The 21,666-nt window shown below is 40.9% G+C and overlaps 2 protein-coding genes across 2 annotated transcripts in view; both read left to right on the top strand.

Annotated features, from left to right (window-relative positions):
- The window catches only part of sall4 (spalt-like transcription factor 4), a 6,125-nt gene extending 1,238 nt beyond the window's left edge, over window positions 1-4,887 (top strand). The window contains exons 2-4 of the mRNA XM_017487393.3: window positions 1,109-3,592; window positions 3,688-3,992; window positions 4,190-4,887. Of these exons, the coding sequence (XP_017342882.1) occupies window positions 1,109-3,592; window positions 3,688-3,992; window positions 4,190-4,615 (3,215 nt within the window). The 3' untranslated portion in view covers window positions 4,616-4,887. The remainder of the gene's footprint in view (window positions 1-1,108; window positions 3,593-3,687; window positions 3,993-4,189) is intronic.
- A 1,738-nt stretch (window positions 4,888-6,625) lies between these two features.
- The window catches only part of LOC108276072 (probable phospholipid-transporting ATPase IIA), a 50,486-nt gene continuing 35,445 nt past the window's right edge, over window positions 6,626-21,666 (top strand). The window contains exons 1-10 of the mRNA XM_017487394.3: window positions 6,626-7,000; window positions 12,491-12,635; window positions 13,978-14,091; window positions 14,197-14,305; window positions 17,689-17,747; window positions 19,366-19,417; window positions 20,603-20,697; window positions 20,780-20,860; window positions 20,947-21,022; window positions 21,105-21,181. Coding sequence (XP_017342883.1) covers window positions 6,924-7,000; window positions 12,491-12,635; window positions 13,978-14,091; window positions 14,197-14,305; window positions 17,689-17,747; window positions 19,366-19,417; window positions 20,603-20,697; window positions 20,780-20,860; window positions 20,947-21,022; window positions 21,105-21,181 — 885 coding nt within the window. The 5' untranslated portion in view covers window positions 6,626-6,923. The remainder of the gene's footprint in view (window positions 7,001-12,490; window positions 12,636-13,977; window positions 14,092-14,196; window positions 14,306-17,688; window positions 17,748-19,365; window positions 19,418-20,602; window positions 20,698-20,779; window positions 20,861-20,946; window positions 21,023-21,104; window positions 21,182-21,666) is intronic.

Genomic DNA, 21,666 nt, shown 5'->3' with positions numbered 1-21,666 from the left:
CCTAGTTTATTTTTTTAATTCCAATATAAAAGCTTTGACACGCGCATTATATTATTGCAGTAAATATGACCTCGCGCTATTGTGCTCTTCATGTGGCCTTTTTTGGTCAGCGCGCCCCCTTGTGTCGATGTGGCTCTTATCTGCTTTATCTTTACCTGCTGAAGGATTTAACCATACTGACTAAGAGTTGCTAATTGCTAAGTTTTTTTTTTTTTTTTTTTTTTTTGGACTATATATATATATATATATATATATATATATATATATATATATATATATATATATATATATATATATATATATATATATATATATATATATAAAATATTATCTTTTATATTGAATACAGCCCTTAAAGTGACACTAACCTGATCAATTATGTAGTCCCCCTCCTTACTAACTTTGTTTAGATAAAACATGGCGACGAAGCACATAGCCTCATTTCCCCTGTAACACGAGCTGCAACTTGTGTGGTATCTTTTTTTTTTTTTTTTTTTTATGAACCAAAAAAAACAACAAAAACCAGGATGCCTGTTGAGCAATTAATGCCTTTCTCAGTTTCGTTGCTGGAATGTTAATGGTCTCTCTCTCTCTCTCTCTCTCTCTCTCTCTCTCTCTCTCTCTCTCTCTCTCTCTCTCTCTCTCTCTCTCTCTCTCTATGCAAAACTTTTGGACAACGAGCTGACTGAAAACTTAGTTTAAATGCTAGATGGACCGTAAGACTAAAATCAACTATGTCTGGGCCTTGTAATATAAACTTGGGGGGGGTCCATTGTGGACTGTGATACTTTATACACTGATTAAGCTTACCTTAATCACATTACTTTATAGACATGGCAGTGATTAAAGATATCCGTATCCAATCTAAATGAAGTTATCTGCTGAACCTTTCAATATGGTCAAAGTATCATTTAAAGTGTCTGGTAAAATGGTGCCCAAGATATGGTGATTTGATTGACATTTTTTTAATTATTTGTGTGTGTGTGTGTGTGTGTGTATACATGCATCTTGATGTATTTCTCCCCTGTGTCCACCATTCAGCTCTCTCTCTCGCTCTCGCTTGCTCGCTCACTCACTCACTCTGGATGATGTTTGTTTATTGCTGCAGGGGTTCTACAAGATGTCCATACAGAGGATGGGCATGAAACCAAGAGGTGTCGAATGGAGGAAACAAGAGTCTGTGAAAAATGCTGTGCTGAGTTCTTTGATGAAATGGAGTTTCTTGAACATGAGAGAAACTGCACTAAGAGTCAACAGGTTGTAATTATGAAGGATGGGGAGGGGGGTGAAATACCACTCGAGTTCTCGCAACGCTCTCCTGAATTCCAAAGTGATCACAGCGATGGGCGGTCTAGCAGTAATTCTCAGTCAAAGCACAGCACTGAGTCTGCCGACACCGTTGAGGACGCGTTGAATTTAAACGGAGATGGTGACTCAAAACAATCCCAGGAAGATGTGTCCAACAGCATTGACGTTGGTTACATGGCGGTGTCCAAATTGCAGGACTCCAATGTTACTCTTGAAGCCATGCCTGCCACCAGAGTAGCTGTAACTCAGCACTCATCTAGTTCATCTACTCAGAAGTCTCCCTCACCATTGTCTCAAGATGCCCTTCACGCAATACCCATGATCCTTGAGCAGCTGGTTAGTCTCCAGCAACAGCAACTGCAGCAGATCCAGCTGACTGAACAGATTCGGATCCAAGTAGCCATGATGACACCACAGAGCGTCCAGTCTGCAATGGGAGCCACCGTGGATCCGTTGAAGGCACTTGGGGCACATCTTTCCCAGCAACTTTCAGCTGCTGCTGCTCTGATCGGAAAACGTACAGGCACACAGAGTTTGTCGTTGGAGGCTCTCAAACAAGGCAAATTACCCCAATCCAGTAGCATTCCCACATCGCATGCTGGAAGTGTTGGCTCCATACCCCTGAAGACCGATACAATCAAAGGGCTCCCAGATCTAGCAAACAGACTTCCTGCTTTACTTCCACAATCGCCAGCAGTTATGGCATTCCAGAGCCCATTTACTAACCTTGCAGCAAACCTAGATCCCTCCAAAAAATGCAAAAACAAGCTGCATGGCATCGCAGAGGTGAAGAATGGAGGTGGTGAGCAGATGTACAAGCATAAATGCAAGTTCTGTGGAAAGACCTTTGGGAATGACAGTGCCTTGCAGATTCATTTACGCTCACACACTGGTGAAAGACCATTTAAATGTAACATTTGTGGAAACCGTTTCACAACTAAAGGAAACCTTAAAGTGCATTTCCAGAGGCACAAAGACAAGTACCCACACATTAAAATGAACCCACATCCTGTACCAGAGCACCTAGACAACATTCCTACTAACAACGGCATTCCATATGGCATGTCGGTGCCCATGGAAGAATCAAATATTTTAGACAACAAACCAGTGCTTGGACTCCCATCCACAGGTATCCACTCCTCATCAGTGCTCCAGGGATTCAAGCCTTCTTTTGATGTTCCAGTGACTGGGGACCTCTACACACAAAGACCCTCCTCATCTGGCAGTGATGGTGCATCCATTTCATCAGGCATGTTCAGTAATGAGGTCGGACTGGACCAGAGCAAAGAAGCCTCAGATGCACTAAGTAGCCTGCATCAAATGAATGGTAGTGGTGTCCTCAGTGAAAATGGGTCTGGCACAGCCAAGCTTCAGCAAATGGTGGATGGCCTGGAGAAGAGGACCAATGACCCCAATGAATGCCTCATCTGCCACAGAGTGCTGAGCTGTCAAAGTTCCCTTAAGATGCATTACCGTACCCACACAGGTGAGCGACCCTACAAGTGTAAGATATGTGGCAGAGCCTTTTCTACTAAGGGCAACCTTAAGGCTCACTATGGTGTCCACAGGGCAAACACTCCCCTTAAAATGCAACACTCTTGCCCGATTTGTCAGAAAAAGTTTACCAATGCTGTTGTGCTCCAGCAGCATATTCGAATGCACATGGGTGGCCAAATTCCCAACACTCCATTGCCCGAGAACCAATATGAGGGCCCTGAAATGATGGAGTCCAGCGTGACTGAGAAGAACATTGATGCAAGTGGGCTTGAGGAGAGCATGGAGGAGCAAGATGTGGATTTCGACAATCAAGAGAATACAAACAGCTCAGAGCCTACTCCTACATATGCTGCCAAAGTGGATCAGCCATTCAACGGCTCACCTGCCATGTTCACTGGAATTGCTGCCCTAGAGAACCATATGAAAAGCCTCACATCATCTTTGAACTTGCAGCGGCAGAGCAGTACTGCGTCTGAGAGTGATGGTGGGCCGAAAGAGTCACCGTCCACAGCTGGAGACCTGGACTACAAGAATGGACGCAGTCCAGTTGTATCAGATTCTGCTTCATTTCACTCCTCATCGCCAATAGATGGCCAACTGGAGAATGGACAGTTAAAATCTCCAGAATCTCTAAACCCAGATGATTTGGCTGTAGGAGCTGCCAGAGTGGAGTCTGATGGCGCTCAAGATTTCAGTGAAACAAATGGAGCCCTGGATTTGACTTCCAGTTACAGTACAAAGGCCATCAAAGAAGAGCCGGGTCTGTCATTTTCCAGTGGAGAATATTGTAAGTTGGTGTTCAGTTAGCTTTTTAGGTGATTTTTTTAAAAATGCAATAACTATATGGAATCAGTTTGGTAAATAAGTCTTTATGCTTTACAGCTGCTGGGCATATGCCATTCATGAGGGTGCCTCCAAGCCTGGTTAAGTTGGAAATGCCAATTCCTTCCGAGAATCCAATTGGTGCCAGTAATCAGCATGGGTCACAGCCATCCCAGGCTACGGGAACTCCACCGTCCAGCTCGAGTGCCCCTCGCCGCTCTGCCAAGCAACATCTGTGTAACGTATGTGGCAAGAACTTCTCCTCGGCCAGTGCGCTGCAGATCCATGAACGTACACACACTGGAGAGAAACCCTTTGCTTGTACCATCTGTGGTAGAGCTTTTACAACGAAAGGAAACCTCAAGGTAACTTGTAATTGTATTAGTCCAAATGCTTATTTATGCACATATATGTTCAATTTAGTGTTTTGTGTGTGTGTGGTGTTTTTTTTTTTTTTTTTTTTTTTTTTTTTTTTTTTTAAAGAACCCATAAGAATCTTGCTAGTGCATTGTTTTACTGACATCTTTGTAACACTTTTTATTTTTTATTTTTTTTATTGCAGGTCCATGTTGGAACACACATGTGGAATAATTCAACAAGGCGTGGCCAGCGTTTGTCTTTGGAAAACCCTATGGCATTGATGGCCATGGGTGCCGAGTCCAAGATGATCCCAGACATGTTGCAGCCCCCGAAAGATTTGATCTCCTCACAGATGAATTTTGACCCATCGGTATGGAATCAGTATGCTGCTGCTTTCTCGAATGGGCTGGCCATGAAAGCCAATGAAATTTCAGTCATCCAAAATGGAGGAATCCCACTCCCTGGAAGCCTTGCTGGAGGCCCTTTTGTTGGCTCCACAGGAGGCTTGTTGAAGATGGACTCTCATTCGGGCATTCCAGGGACTGTTGCTGAAATGGAAAAGAATGGCTCGGAGAGCGTTGTAAAATCACAGTTTCCACATTTTATGGAGGAGGGCAAAGTGAATTAAGATCAGAGTTTTCCTCAGTGATTTCAGTGACTTCTCTACCAACTTGTCAGTAGGCACAATCAAGGCTGGTTCTTTTGCGTTGTTTATTTGTATTTTTTTATTTTTTTTGCTTTTGCAAAGTCATATAAAATGTCAGAATATGAGCAACACTTTGATTTGTGGACTTTAACATTGATGTAACTACTGTAGTTATTACTGTTTCTTTTTCTCTAATATGCGGGTATTTGTCAGTAATGTTTCTAGAAGTTGAATGTATTTTTTTTTTTTTTTTTTTTTTTCCTTTTCTTTTTTTTTTGTTGTGTTGGGTGTTTTTTTTTTTTTTTTTTTTTTTTTTTTTTTTTTTTTTTTTTTTACTTGAGAATTTTCCTTCCAGAACTGTTCTACTAGTGAGAATTTATGTAAACTACAGTTTTACCAGATCTCGCTGTAAATCGGTGTAGGCTACGATCTCACCATTATTTTTAAGTCACATTCTTCTAGTGCCATGTTCCCGTTTTGGTGAAGCTGTGCTCAGTGATGAAATGTCTATGGCACATTTATTTCACCGCTAATCCTGGGTAGTGTAGAATAGTTGTATAACAGTTTACTGAAGTTCCTGTTGGTTTCAGACTTGCCTGTTGAAGTGACTGGAACCTAGATTTCAAATTAACTTATTCTTATTGAATTGCAGTGTCTCTTCTATCTGCTCTACCAAAAATGTAATATAAGTGCCTCTATGTGGTGCCTTTTTTTTTTTTTTTTAAATAAAATAAAAACACCACAAGATTATAATGAAGGTTCTTTGCAGATCTTTTGTTTATGACCAAAGTGTACTATATCTTTTACATGTAGCTTTAGAGTATTGTTTTGAGAAATCCACAATAAGCATTTAATGTGGCATTTGGGCCTTTATTCCCATCAGTGGGATTGACCAACACCTTTTTTATTTGAAAACTTTGTAAGGTTTTCCTTTGTAAGGGCCAGTACAACGCTGAAATCCCTGCACTTTATTTCTCTACATGCGGCCAAGATTTAGTAGATTTTAACTGGAACATCTGTTGACCAGGGAGCTGTTTGTTTGCTGTTACTTTTTAGTTTGTCTTGTTGTGTAACTTTTTATTATTATTTTTTTTTTCTTCTGCACAGTGTTTTGTTATCTTAATTTTATCCATGTAAGCTGCGTTGTTGTAGATGTCTGGTTAAAATGTGCTACTCATGTGTTGTATCAAAGGGAACCAGCAAACAACTTAATAACTACTTGTCATTTTGTTTTGAGAATCCCCCGGCCCCTTCTTCTCTGAACAGTTTGTACGCTGTAATGTGGATCAGAAACATCACCTTGGGTCAAACATCTACCTCAGTTGGATGCCTTTTATTATTCTCGCTCTACTGACTTGAACAGCCGTGTGTGCGTGCGTACGTATATTTTTCTTGTCAAGTGCTCTGAATAGGTGATGTTAATGGTTACGGTCTTTCCAGAACCTGCTGATTTATTATTATTTTTTAATTTTCTTCTAGCAATGAATGTATCACTGGACACTTTGCACAACTCTTGCTCAGAATGGAACAAGCTACCCTCGGAAAAGACTCCTGTACTTTTTTTTTCTTTTATATGCATTGCCAAGTTGTGCCTTTTTGTGATTATTTTTTTGAAAAAGGAGAAAAGAAAAAAAAAGATTTGGTCGGCTCTTGGTCAGAGGGGTCTTGTGTTCTCCAAATGCTGAGTCTGTTTTAGGTTTGTTTACAGTGTAGCCCTTTTTGTAAATGTTTGCATCCCCCCCCCCCCCCCCTTCTATCTCTCTCTCCCTCCATCCTCTGGATATATTTTGGAAAAATAAAAACCAGGATATTTCAAGCCAAGCCTCTGAACCTTCGATCTGTGTGAAGTGCATTGTTTGTTGTTTTTGGTTGTTTGTTTTGTCTAAAAATGTATTTATTTATTTATTTATTTATTTATTTATTTACTTGGGGGGGCTGATTCGAGGGAAGAGAGAGTGTGTGTGTGTGTGTGTGTGTGTGTGTGTGTGTGTGTGTGTGTGTGTGTGTGTGTTTTATTCCTTGGACGATACAAAGAAGCACAGCTTGCCAGTGATCTGAACCATACAGTAGTTGAATTTATTCATCTGCAACCATCATATGGCTGTCTGGAAAGGGACTAGGAGTCATTATAGTCGTGGATGTGCGGGGGATAATCTCACCCCAGTCGCGCTCATGTGTCAACGCTTTATTGAGTAGCCGACTCCAAGCTCTGACAGCTCTAGCTTGCTGTTAGCTTCCGCCCTGCTGGGAGACACGCCTGGGCTGATTTCACAACCGGTATCAGCCCGTAATGGCCGGAATGACGGACAATATTCCTATGCAGCCGGTACGGCACAAAAAACGCAACGACAACAAACACAAAATGGGGTAAGAGGAGCGTTCAATGGCGCAATCGGTTCTAAACGAGGACATTTTATCTGTTATTGTTGCTGGGTTAACCTGCTAGCTTGTCAGCTAATTCGGGGTGGGGGGAGTCTGGATATATTCGCTTGTTTATCGTTTCAGCAGCTTGTTTTGAATTGGTGAAATAACGCACTCGGTTCGTTTCGTTCTGTCAACTAGGAATGATTTTAGCTAGTAAACATAACGAGCTAAACACCATGAACACACCTACATCCTTGTTCCGGGTCGTGCAGGTGCGTGCTGCTGTTTTCAAGCCGAAATGTTCGAAACATGGCAGGTTTTTAAAGCAAGATTTGTAAAACTATTGAACACTGCGTTTCGTTAAACTGAGTGGAACCCGCTGGGTATGAAGCTGTACCTGTGAATGACTCGGAATAATCAATATTCGAGTCATCTTGTGTTTTTTGTTATGTATTCTTTGGTTTCAGTGGTCGCAGATTCGACACTGAGCTTCACTCTAAAGCACTGTTGTGTAAAATTGACATTTTATCGGAATTATCCTGGTATTGTATGCTAAACAGGTACTCCGTGGTCTAATATGGAACTGAGGATGGATGTGTATTTACACCCATCAGCCATGACATTAAAAACCACCTGCCTGATTATTGTGTAGGTTCCATTTGTGCCATCAAAACAGCTCTGAGCTGTCGAGGCATAGACTCCACAAGACCTCTGAAGGTCTGCTGTGGTTTCTGGCACCAAGATGTTCGCAGCAGATCTGTTAAGACCTGTAAGTTACGAGGTGGGACCTGTTTGTCCAGCACATCCGGAGATGCTCGATCGGATTGGGATCTGGAGAATTTGGAGGCCGAGTCGACACCTTGAACTCTTTGTCGTGTTCCTCAGATCATTCCTGAGCAGTTTTTTCACGGTGTGACAGGGCTGAAGAGGAATCTGTCATTAGGGAATACTGCTGCCATGTAGGGATGTACTTGGACTCCAACAATGTTCAGGTAGGTGGTACGTGTCAAAGTAACATCCACATGAATACCAGGACTTAAGGTTTCCCAGCAGAACATTAACTAGAGCATCACACTTCCTCCGCCGGCTTGCCTTCTTCCCATAGTGCGTCATGGTGCCATCTCTTCCCCAGGTAAGCGACGTACACGCACACAGCCGTCCACATGATGTAATAGAAAACATGACTCATCAAACTAGACCAGTTTTTTTAATCTATTGCTCCATGGCCCAGTTCTGATGTTCACGTGCCCATTGTAGGTGCTTTCGTCTATGAACAGAGGTCATCGTGGGCATTGTGGCATGACCCTGTTGCCGGTTAACAGACTGTCCTCCTTGGATCACTTTTGGTAGGTACTAACCACTGCATACTGGAAACACCCCAGAAGACCTGCTGTTTTGGAGACACTTTGACCCAGTCGTCTAGCCATCACAATCTTGCCCTTGTCAAAGTCACTGAGATCCTTACTTTTGCCCATTTTTCCTGCTTCCAACACGTCAACTTCGAGAACTGGCGGTTCACTTTCTGCCTAATATATCACACCCCATAATGAGGTAATCAGTGTTACTCACTTCACCTGTCAGTGATTTTAATGTTATGACTGATTGGTGTATGTATACATACAGTTCATTCTTTCATCTTCAGTCAGGGTCGTAGTGGTTAGAGCTTATCCACTGGGAACTCTGGGTCTGAAGTGGGGGTACACCCTGAATGGAATGCAACTCTGCCCCCATGCCACCATGTCATCCTGTACAAATATAATTAGAATATATTTTCATCTGGCACCTTTCTTTTACATAAGGGACACTGTGTAAACAGCCACACATTCTGCTATTACAGTCACATGACCATCATTTACCTCAGCCAAATGAGGTATATGGCGGTATCAGCAGGCTAATGCTCTGAAATATCAGAACATGGAAAGGTATTAACAGTACCTAGCACAGGTGTCAAATACGTGTCAAATACAACTACCATGGATGCCTAATGAGAACAGAAATGTCATTTTGTTAGATTTTGGATTCCGTCTGTTACCAGAAGCATTTCTAAGGCTCCATTTACTCGGGAGAACATTCAGTTACTTGTACATTCTTCAAAAAAGGGTTGTTTTTTTTTAAACAGTAATTGCCACCCTAGTGCCACCCTTGATTTTAATATGTTGTTGTATGAATGTGTGTGTGTATGTGTGGTTGCTTGAATTGGACTGGCATCACACCTGAGGTGTATTCCTGTCTTGCGTCCAGTGTCCCCGGATCCACCGTGACCCTCTCCAGGATAAAGACTGAAGATGAATAAACGACTAATACATTATACCTTACAAATAACACAGTTGACTTCCCAGGTTACTGTTTACATTGGATAGAAATAGCCAAACCACTTGTATTTTATGTTGTTTAAAAATGAAGGGAAGGGAATATTAGAACTTACCATATCTCAGCAAGTCATGCGCCACCATCTTCTATTTGCAATGGAAATTATTTGAAAGAATTGAAGGCACTTCATAATGCAAAGAGGAAGAACATTGTCATTTTTTTAAAAACCAAATTCACATCCCCCACTGTACTCAGTATATCTTCATTTCCATGAATAGGTACTTTAGTAAGCGGCTAAAACACTTATATAATCATTTGGTGCTACTCTATATTATATTCTGACATGTAAGAAGAAAACGCTGTGTATTCAGAAGGTCGTTTTTATTCAGATAGGAGTTGACAGAGAGGGAAAAAAAAGGCCCTGTATTTTGTCTTGTCATCGTTGTCTTAGATATGAAGCTTGTTTGAGAAGGGAGGTGGTTAGTAGATCAGTGTTACACTATACATGGCTGACGGACTTCGTGTTGAATTCAGTGCCTGGTTTAGAATGGAAAAAATGGCTGTGAAATAAAATTAAAAAAAAAACCCTGAGATTTGAAGTAAAAGACATGCGTTTTGTTTATAACAAAACCCTCAGCTTATTTCCCTCTGAGTATCTTTCCAGATGTAATCTCTTCTGCCTTGGTGATAGTTTTTGTCATGACTGTTGCTTATGGTTAACTATATTATTCTTCAGTTTGTGAGATTGCATTATTCATAACAGCCTTGTGAAGCTCTCTGTTCTTGCTTTAGTTATTCTGCAGTTGTTTTGGTTAGTTCTTGTAGAAGCTGTATCACTGTTGGTTCCGACCGAGGTAACATGGTGGTTAGGTTGTGACCGTGCGTGGTCATAAATTAATATACTGAGGAAATGAGTTAATATTTTGAGGCCACAAATTACGAGATGACCGGGAATTGCGTAACTAAAAAAGTTGTCGCACCGCATTGTGTAACTTGAGCCTATGAGTTAATATGTCGCAGGAACATCATTCATAATACACAGTCTCTAGTTATTCATTTGGAGAGAGAAATCTCATAAGGATGACGGTAGCTAATGCTATGCCCATGTGTCGCAATGCCAGTGACTTCAGTAGGACGTCATGCGTCATTCGAAAACATATTATTAAATCATCGGCCTGCTTAGGTTCCTGTGGCCACAATGGTGTAATTGAACTCGCAGATTTAATATATCAATTCATGGCCATGAGAACTTCATTCATGGGCTCGATGTATTATCTAGCGGCCTCAGTATATTGATTTGTGGTCATACCTTATTAAACAAATAACCACCACGTCACCTCATTGGCTCTGTAGGTTCCTGTAACAGCTGCAGAACTCTCCAGAGGTTATCTACAGTGCTGTGAAAAAGATCTCTTCTGTTTTCGTATATATATATATCGTACGGAATTGTTTCAGAAATTAAAACAGAAATCTAAGATCAAACAAAGGCAAGCCGAGTAAGCACAAAATAGAGTTTTTAAATGGTAATGTTTTTATTGAAGCAAAAAAAGTTATCCAATACCAATTGGGCCTGTGTGAAAATGTATTTGCCCCCGTAGTTACTAATTTCCGAAATCTATGAATTAGCGGGGTTCAGCTGGACTAGACACAACCAGACCTGATTACTGCAAACCCTGTTCAATCACATCAACACTTAAATAGAACTTTATCAACAGCACGAAGTTGGTTAAAAGGTCTTATCTAGTAACACAGTATGTGAAACACATTCTAGAAATTATGAGGAAGACGGTGATTGAAATATATCAGTCTGGGAAGGGTTATAAAACTATTTCAAAGGCTCCGGGACTCCAAAGTAGCACAGTGACAGCCAGGAAAAACGGGAAAAAAAAAAAAAAAAAAAAACACAGTGAACCTACCCAGAAGTGGCCGACCTTCCAAAATTCCTCCAAGAGCACAGCGATGACTCATCCAGGAAAGTCACCGAAAAGCCAAGGACAACCTCAAAAGGACCTACAGACCTCTCTTGCATCAATAAAGGTCACTGTTCAATTAGTTTTTCACATTGGTGATAGGTGTTGGATAACTTATTTTTTGCTTCATTAAAAAAAAAGAAGCTATATTGTGTATTTAATCAGGTTGCCTTTGTTTAATGTTGTATTTCATTGGAAGATCTAAAACGATTTAGTATGAGATATACACAAAAACAGAAGAAATCTAGTACTTCCTCACAGCACTGTAAATTAATTCATGGGCTCGATGTATTATCTAGCGGCCTCAGTTTATTCATTTGTGGTCATATCTTATTAAACAATTAACCAGCACGTCACCTCAGTGGCCCTGTAGGTTCCTGTAACAGCTGCAGAGCTCTCCAGAGTTTATCTACACAGGAAGAGTTCACCAATGTTAGTGAATTACGTACTGATTTAGACAAACAATACAAAATCACTGCAAAGTTACTGTTTACGTAGAATAGATTTTGCCTGTGGTTGAGGCTCGGAGATACTTTTATTGCACTAAAGTGAAATAATGTCATTTTCATGTCATGACCTTCTTCCCCTATTGTACGACGTCACTGAGGCCACGGAATCTCTCTGGAAATTCACTGCTCTTTTCTTTATTCATATTTGAATTTTAGTAGACTCTTTAGCAAAGCTCTTTATTTTACAGAGAACTTGATTTATCTATGGAAGGCCGTTTCCGCCACAAAGGGGGGGAAAAAAAATAAAACGTACATTTTTTTCTCTCACGATTTTGACTCTTTTTTTTTTTTTCCCCCTCAATATTGTGAGTTTAAATCTTTTTTTTTTCTTTCTCTCTTTCTCCGTGGCAGAAATGGGCTTCCATATTTATCTGAAATTGATCTGAGAACTTTTCCAGCGATGTGCGTTTCATAAAGGAAGAAACGAAGAGAATATTTAAACCAGACCTTTATTTATTTATTTATTTATTTATTTATTTATTTATTTATTTATTTAACTAAGTGATGTAAGTTTACCATTTTTGTCGTTACTGAGGAATGCATTTGCAACAGAAACTGAAAGAATTTAGCGTGCTTCGTAGCAGCACAGACGTTGGCTTGAACATTTGCTGTAAATTTAAGCTCGTCCTTAACAGCTGTATATGTTTCACTTTGGACAAAAGAATGAATAAATAAGCGGAAATAAGCGCAGCTGTATTTTTCAGGTGCTGCCCGTGGTCGCGGTGCTGTGGAGCGGGGGAATTTCGCCCTCGGACAGTATGGCTAGGCCACCCTGAGAAGAGGGAACAGCGGTACCCGAAGAACGTCATCAATAACCAAAAATATAATTTCTTCACCTTTCTGCCTGGGGTAAGACACAATAAATGTTCACCCAAGAGCACAGTGTTGGTTCTTTGTCTTTTGGAACAGATTACTACCGGCGATTCACTTCGGACGCTTGATATGTTTTCCATATTTTCCTCGCCTTAGCTAATCTTCGGTGATTTTCTTACACGGGCCGCTCCTAAAAACCACCATTTACCAGACTTTTGTTTAAAAAATGTTTGCATGCCAAATGACCTTCGATGACCTATCCTGTACGTAAGAATGAATCGAACAGCGTGATGGTGAATATTGAGGCACGACAACCATTTAAATCTCATTATACGGCGATATAATCGGTGAGATTGTGTAATACGTGAAGAGCCGCAGGTATGTCAGCTGAAACAAAGTATAACTTTTTGGTTAATGTAATCAGTGCTGTTATATACTCGCTGCCCACTTTATTAGGAACATTTTGGTCATTCGCGCAGTCGCACTGAAACTAGAGCGTCGGTCATGGTAAAAGAGCAGGTCCACTGCACAGCCTGCGTCCACTGTGACCTCAGATTCCTGTTCATGCCTGGCAGGAGCGGAACCCAGCGTGGTCTTCTGCCGTTGTAGACGCATCCACCTCAAGATTTGGCATACCGTGCATTCTGAGATGCCTTCCTGCTCACCATGGCTGTAAAGAGCGGTCACACGAGTTACCGTAGTTACCTCCTGTACGCATTCTGTGTAATCCGTTTCTGAACTACTCAAGCCATGCTCGTCTGGCACCGGCAACCATGCCATGGTCAAAATCACTGAGATCAGTGAGATTTCCCCTCATTCTGATGATTCATGTGCGCTTTAACTGAACCCGCATCTAGATGATTTTACGCACTGTGCCTTGCAACATGATTGGCTGATTGGATGTTTCCACTAATGAGCAGGTGTTCCTGTTAATCTGGCTGGTGAGTTTTATCAGCACCTCAATTGATGAATGTTATTAATATTGAAAATATGATGAAATATTATTGTCATAATTTTTTTTTTTTAATTATTATTATTTTTAAAATTATTTTAGTAATATTGCTTACATATGCACAAAATGCTCTGTGGTGGACATGAAGTGAAATATCGAGTGATGTTTTATTCTTCGTGAATCCTTTCGGTCGCCTCAGTGTTGTCGTTTCACTCGGTCACCTCCGTACATATTTGCATAAGGTTTACTTGCTGTTCTGAGTGTTTGTCTTCCGGGACGGGGGCTGAAATGTTCCACTCATAGTCTTCCCTGTAGAATGGATAGTTTTCCGAATATAGTGGTCATATTTTTCATTACCTGCGAGCATGACTTTTAAACATCATGCCAAGTTTTCTGTGATGAAAGTACAACCCATTATGTCTGCAGGTGCTGTTTAACCAGTTCAAGTACTTCTTCAATCTGTACTTCCTGCTGCTGGCCTGCTCTCAGTTTGTGAATGAACTCAGACTGGGGGCTCTGTACACGTACTGGGTTCCACTGGTGAGTCCAGGCCTTTGCTTGCTGTGGTGCCTTTTTTTGGCATGTGAAATATTTGTAATCCCCTAATATATGTATATTATATATACATTTTTTTGTCTGGCACAGGGCTTTGTTCTGATCATCACCATCGTGAGAGAAGCAGTCGAAGAAATTCGATGTTTTCTGCGGGACAAAGAGGTCAATTCACAGATTTATAGCAAGCTCTGCACAAGAGGTGAGCCGTTGTTTTCACTGGAATGCCGTGCAGCTGGATGATGAGGACTAGCAGTGTTTGTCTCAGAGAATAGATTTTTGTTGTTGTTGTTGTTGTGAATGTACATGTATAGTTGAGGTCATAAATTGACATAAACTTTGCAGAATCTGCAAAATGTTAAGAATTTGTAACTTCTTATATGCAGCATCTTCTGCATATTTGACCCCTTTCCAATCATCCTGTTCAAAAGTTTACACCCCCCCCCCCCCCCCCCCCCCCCCGTCTCTTAATGTATCGTGTAGTCGTGTACGAGTCCCTCGGTCGTCCTCAGTTTTAAAAAAAAGAGGATTCTTAAAATCATATAGTCGCTGTTGGAAAGGGGTCGAATATGCAGAAGATGCTGGAAAAGTAAAGAGTGTGGAGGACCTGGAGGATTTTTCTGAAGAACAGTGGGCGGTTTAACTGCTCAGGACGAACAAGGGACTCGTGAAGAACTCTCACACAACATAAACACAGTCGCTGATCATCCAGGTAACGACACACGGGATTAATAATCAAGCGTGTGTAAACTTTTGAACATGTGTGTTAATTCAGTTATTATTGTGTCTTGTGGACTATATGTAAACACCTGTTATGTGAAATAGTTTATTCAGGGCAGGACTAAATACACAACAAAATGCTATTTTTATGATCCGTCTTATTTTTTTATTATTATTAACATTTTGGAGATTCTGCAAGACGTACGTAAACTTATGACCTCCACTGTACAAGCATGTAAGGGTGTGTGTGTGTGTGTGAGCATTACTTAGTGCATTACTTAAGTGCATACTAAGTCATTGTCTGGGAAATATCAGCAACATTATGCTGTTGTCAGGATTTGGACGGTTGGTAAACGAGTATTAGTATCGGACCAGCGTTGGCCTGATTTGATTTGACAAACCTTCAATGTTCATTCGACATACTGACTTGATTTTTTTCATTCTGTGAGCACGTGTGATACTGATCAAACACAGACGTGGCAAATGAATCAGACTCTCCTTAAAGAATGCCGTTTAGTAGAACAGCAGAAGGTTGCAGAGTTGTTTCAGGATGTTAGTATTAGATCAGTATCGCAGATCAGCCAAATAGGAGAAACAAGTAGGAGCTGGAATAACAGTGGGCTGCGTGCACTCGGGTACGTGATGCATTTCTGTTTTGAAATTGTGCGGTTCTCACATTTCTGTTAGCACCGTTTACATTCGCCAGGCGTCCGTCCCTGTCTACACAGCGTTCTTGGAGATTTACCACCTTGAAGCTTCCACAGCTTCCCAGCTCAGAAGACGACGGTTAGCAAACCTCCGTCGCGTCCATTTCACCGTTTCCTCTCATATGAAGGTCTGTCGCAGACATTTCACTCCAGACCAGCCAGGTAAACCGACAGCACACAGTTTAAAGCCTTTCTCCAGCTTGCTCGAAAGAGCTGTGCGCCACAGCGCTGTTGACTGCTTGATTTCGATTAGTCAGGGGTGTTCGTCCGCTCTCTATAACGGCATCATCGCCGATATGGTGACGTTTTCTGTGGGGAGATGTTTGTTTTGCGCTCTTCGAGGTCGAAAAAAGATGTAACTTGAAGCTTTCAGGATGGTGGAGTTTACACTGACCTGACAAGTCGCTTATTAATTTTAAAAAAAGGGATGAATGTTTAGGGCTGCTGTAACATAAACTGATAACAGGGACTTGTTCCGCAGACATCCACAACCATAAACGAACAAAAAGTACAATGAGTCCTTCTCTCACTTTTATTTATTTATTTGATTTTAATCATGGGTAAACTGCTGTGGTATAAGAGGAAGAAAACACTTCAAGACGTAGTTATTGGAAAATGAATCAACTTTGCGCTTCATCAGGTTGCATCACACCACGCCGTTCTTGTTTATTTTCCTATGACAGTATAACCCACCACAGTACACGTTCGCCTCACGCCTCCAGGGTCGGGGGTTCGATTCCCACCGTGTCCCTGTGTGTGCGGAGTTTGCATGTTCTCCCCGTGCTGCGGGGGTTTCCTCCGGGTACTCCGGTTTCCTCCCCCAGTCTGAAGACACACATGGTAGGCTGATTGGGATGCCACCTGGGATAGGCTCCAGGTTTCCCCGTGACCCTGAAAAGGATAAGCGGTATAGAAGATGGATGGATGGAATCAACTGTAGAATAGTTTGAATTCTATAAAGGCGCCATTTTGATTTCATCATCAAAATGAATGACGTATCTCTCGTGTTCAGTTCCAAGCATGGCTGTCGAAGTGCATCCTATAAACCGGAATAGTGGCTTCTATCACATGGTTCCTTGATATTAATTGATATTCATTTCGTTGAAACTGTTCTCACAGTGCTGTTCTCACATCGCTGGCTTATATTTTACAACTGCTAAGCTGCCTCACTCATTAGGGCGGTAGGAATAGAAAAATATCAATTTAAAGTCCTATTTAAAGTGCCCCGTGTTCATTTATTTATTTATTTATTTATTTTAGTTATACCTCTGAGCTCTGGTATTCAATTTTTATTTATTTATTTATTTATTTATTTTAGTTATACCTCTGAGCTCTGGTATTCAATTTGTATTTATTTATTTATTTATTTATTTATTTTAGTTATACCTCTGAGCTCTGGTATTCAATTTTTATCTATTTATTTATTTATTTATTTATTTATTTTAGTTATACCTCTGAGCTCTGGTATTCAATTTTTATTTATTTATTTATTTATTTTTGGTAGATGTTTTCACAGAGCTGTATTTAAAAATATTACTATCAAATTCCCACGTTACATCCTCTACCTCCGATTTTCAGTATCGTCGCAGAGTACAATGACTTTTTTGATACCCTAAAGTGCTCATACCTGCATATGTGTACATGCTAATGTTTTGCATATGCCTCGTATGAGGTCCCTGCACAGGTTATAGGTCGCTGACCTTTTCCGAACAATTTTAGTCGTTAATTTGGAGTGGAGTGAGAGCACGCTCTGCCCACTTCCAGAACTCTTGTAAAGACTCATAGGAGGGTATTGTTGAGAAGTAAATGGAAACCTTGAGGTCTGGGAAATCTCAACAGAAACTCTTCGAGTGAAATTGAATACGCACCCGTGAATATCCACATGCGTAGTCCATGATTTTTTTTCGCTGAAATACCATCAAATAAATGCCAAAAAAAACCAAACATTAGTAGGAAACATCTATGGAAATGCGTCTGATTTTTTTTTTCTTTTCTAGATATATATTTTTATATGTATATACTTATAATATTCTATTCTAAGTTACTATATAAGGATATTTTAAGGCATTTTACAGCATATCGTATATTTATAATAATCTGCATCCACAGAGATTAAGAGTTCGTTGGCTTTGCTTTCCCCTTTCTTGTCTTCTCCCAGGAACCATGAAGGTGAAAAGTAGTGGCATCCAGGTCGGAGATCTTATCATTGTTGAAAAGGTTGGTGTGTTAATCAGCTCTGCCTTTGTAAAGGTTTGAGATCTTGTGACTAATGGCATCTTATCCTAATGAATGCTTGAACTGTTTTCCCTCCTTTAGAGATTTGTAACTTGACTCTTAAGCCAAACGTTATGGTGAAACATCTATCTATCTATCTATCTATCTATCTATCTATCTATCTATCTATCTAATCTGTAAAATGAAAATGACCATGAGTCCCAAAGTCATTTATAAACATCAGTTTAAATATTTAATCTCTGTACTATATACTCGAACTGACAGTTTTTGTGTTCTTTCTGAAATGCGTCTATATAAAATAGCATCGAGTGCAAACTATTGAGAGACTATATCATGTCCCCTCGGGTCAGTGCTTACTGTATGAGTAATCCTGTGTAATTCCTCTCAGGTATTTCGTGTTGTCTTTTGTTAAGCAGATTCCTTTTTCGTCGTGTGGTGTGTGTGCAGCTTGTTGTAAGAAGATTCGGTTGCCGGGCATGTAAACCCTGACGGTGTGAATGATCGGGCTAGGTTTCCGTCTGGCACCCTGAAGATATTCTTTCTCAATTAGCCCAGTTTTGTATCGAAGGAGCTCGCACGCTGCATTCAATTCGGATTTTGATGAAATATTTAGTGTCTTAATTCAAATTCACATGATAACTTATTTGACAACAGATTTAGATCAGGAGGTGGACAAATTAGTAGAGAGCTGGGATGGGCAGATTGAACTATTAGTTATTTATTCACAATTGCCTGGTGGACAAAGTACATTTAATATTTAACAACCGGAAAAAAGAAAACTGGACTGAAAGCCTACTGCTTATTGACTTGGCCATCTTTTCATTCAATACGTTCAACCTTAACAGGGCTAATGGTGATGTTGTATCTATAGCACATGCTTATGAATCCCGCCGTGCTCGGGCCACGTGTCAGAAGAATGGTTTTTACTAATTGGATTAATTCACATGCAGTAGATATTTTCAGAATCAGGAGCAAGCAAGTATGTGAAAACGCTGATGAACCCAAGCAAAACTGTCATTTAATAAAAAATGCTTTAACATATAAAGATGCTAGCCAGACACGAGTAATGTCTTTTACATTGTGATGTGAGAAGATCTCATAGCTGAATGACTTGCTGGTTTATTGTTGAGGGTGTAAACCTGATGTGCTACATTAGAAACTCTGTTAGATGATGATTCCAATCATAAATTGATATATAAACTCTATTAAAGTACTGAACTAACAACGTAGCTTGCTATACGTGATGGTATTATATTTTACGTTTTTTTAGTATAGTTAGTGTATCGGGCAACCAGCATAAAGGGACTGGGCAGCACAGTGGAGATTTTACCAGACTGGTGGGCTAGGTAATAAATTTATGAGTTGTACCCCCGAGTTGTTCAAAAGCCATGTGCAGCGTTTTATGACTTGTGCAGCTTTGATGGACTTTAAGTAACAGTCAAGGCAACGGATGATTTCCTTTAGGAATCACTTAATAAACAGTCGTGGATGCAATCAAAATGAAATATGATTGAGTTACTCTACCTAGTAGAGGAGACACCATAGTAGGTTGCCATGCCTCATTTTGTAAACATTTCTCCCCCATTGTTTCACTCTCTAGAATCAACGTGTTCCTGCTGACATGATCTTCCTACGGACCTCCGAAAGGAACGGTAAACATCTGTCACTTCATCCCAGTCTTACCAACCGAAAGAAGGGGGAAGACGCCAGTTCAGATTAGTTGAAGGGTTCCGTTTAAAATATGGACAGGCAGCCATTTTATGTCCTAAACGTCTCTCTGTGTGGAGAGACGGCGCGCCGAGTCACGCTATGGTTTTTGAATCTTGGTCTAAAAAAGCTTTTGCCTGCTCAGTTTGTTATGGCATGGAATAATCAAATCTCATCTTGACTGAGATTTCTTTTTGTCTTTCAAATGGCAAAGGCAGTTGGCGAGGAAAATCAAGACATGCAAAGCGATGCAGAAAATCGAAAGAATACACAAAACAAACAAATGCAAAGGGCAGAAGGACAGGGTATCATCTGAATAAACAAATGACCAAGAGATTGAAATTTGTTGCGTGCTAGGCAGAGTGTTGTTATTTCTCAAAAGCTCAACTGCAAGGTCATCTACAACAGTCCAGGTCTCAAAAAGAAAAGACGTCGACGTTATTATTACCAGAAACGATAAAAAAATAATAATAATGTCTGACGAGTAATAGCAGTTTTTGTTTTTTAATCTTTCAAACTAGTCTTGAAGGCCAGACCTTCAGTGCTCATCAAAATACAAACACAACCCTAAATACCTCTGGCTAAAATCTGAAGGTTTTCTTTAAAGATTTGGGGGGGGGGGGGGGGGGGGGGGGGGGGGACTTGCCTGCTTGATGTGTTGGTTTTTACGGGAATGGGTGCATTGTTATCCATCCTGCAGATGTAGACCATTAGGTCAATTATAAAGAGCCTAGGGTTCCACAGCCCCAGCTGGATGACTCATCTAAGGATGGGGGAAGGGATGTGAGGAAAAAAAAAAAAAATCTTGCATTTAAACCAAACTCTAGTTTCAGTCAGATGTGGTACTGTTTTTTTCTTCTTATTGCATAAAATCTCCTGTAAAATACATGAAAATGTAAATGTCCATGGGAAGACTGCTCTGGTAGCACGAAGGCATCACGCTCCACAGTGCCCTCTAGAGGCTAACAATGCACTTCAACAGTTTAGATCTACAGTAAATGCTTCATGTAAGCTCAGAGAAACTGTACTGCTTAACCACATGTACTGAATAAATGATGCACTCTCAGTACTGCTGTAAGTTTGTTTTTTGTTGTTGTTTTTAAAAAAAAAATCCGTCTGTTCTTCTCAAGGCTCATGCTTCCTGAGGACTGACCAGCTGGATGGAGAAACAGACTGGAAACTGCGCCTCCCAGTGGCCTGCACTCAAAGACTCCCCACTGCGGCAGTGAGTTATTCAGTAAATTCACAGCGTTTAGAGATTCAATATGTCAACCGGCATTAAATGGATGGCACACGCTTGCTTCTAGGACCTTCTACAGATCAGGTCTTTTGTGTACGCTGAGGAACCCAATATTGACATCCATAACTTCATCGGGACCTTTACCAGGGTGAGTACAGATGTGCTCATATGAGGCAGTGTGTCCTAAATGTTCAAGGAAATCACATCAACTCACCAGGAATCTGTTACTTTTAGGAGGACGGAGACCCTCCTGTCAACGAGAGCCTGAGTATTGAGAATACGCTGTGGGCCAGCACTGTTGTTGCCTCAGGTAAACAAAGCTGTTACACCGTTTCATTGTATTCCTGTGTGGGTACTTATCCTTCATGTATCTTATTGTGTGCTGTGTACAGGTACAGTGATAGGGGTTGTGATTTATACCGGCAAAGAACTTCGCAGTGTTATGAACACGTCCAATCCAAGAAATAAGGTACAGTTTACAGTGGGGTACAAATTTATGTTAATAATAATACTACTACTAATAATAATAATACTATGGAGCCATGGTGGCTTAGTGGTTAGCATGTTTGCGTCGTACCTCTGAGGTTGGGGTTCGATTCCTGTCTATGCCCTGTGTGCGTGGAGCTCGCGTGTTCTCCCCATGCTTCAGGGGTTTCCTCCGGGTTCTCCGGTTTCCTCCCCCAGTCCAGACACATGCATTGTAAGCTGATTGGCATTTCCAAATTGTCCTCAGTGTGTGAATGGGTGTGTGCGTGTGTGTGCCCTGCGATGGATCAGCACTTGGCACCCCATCCAGGGTGTCCCCCGCCTTGTTCCTCGAGTCCTCCCTGCGACCCTGTCCGGTTTCCTCCCCCAGTCCAAAGACATGCATGGTAGGCTGATTGGCGTGTCTAAAGTGTCCGTAGTGTATGAATGGGTGTGTGAGTGTGTATGTGATTGTGCCCTGCGATGGAC

This window comes from Ictalurus punctatus, chromosome 15 (genome assembly GCF_001660625.3).
Source record: "Ictalurus punctatus breed USDA103 chromosome 15, Coco_2.0, whole genome shotgun sequence".
In the NCBI taxonomy this organism is placed as follows: Eukaryota; Metazoa; Chordata; class Actinopteri; order Siluriformes; family Ictaluridae; genus Ictalurus; species Ictalurus punctatus.
The sequence above is the reverse complement of the archived record's forward strand: the minus strand, read 5'-3'. Positions and strand labels throughout refer to the sequence as shown.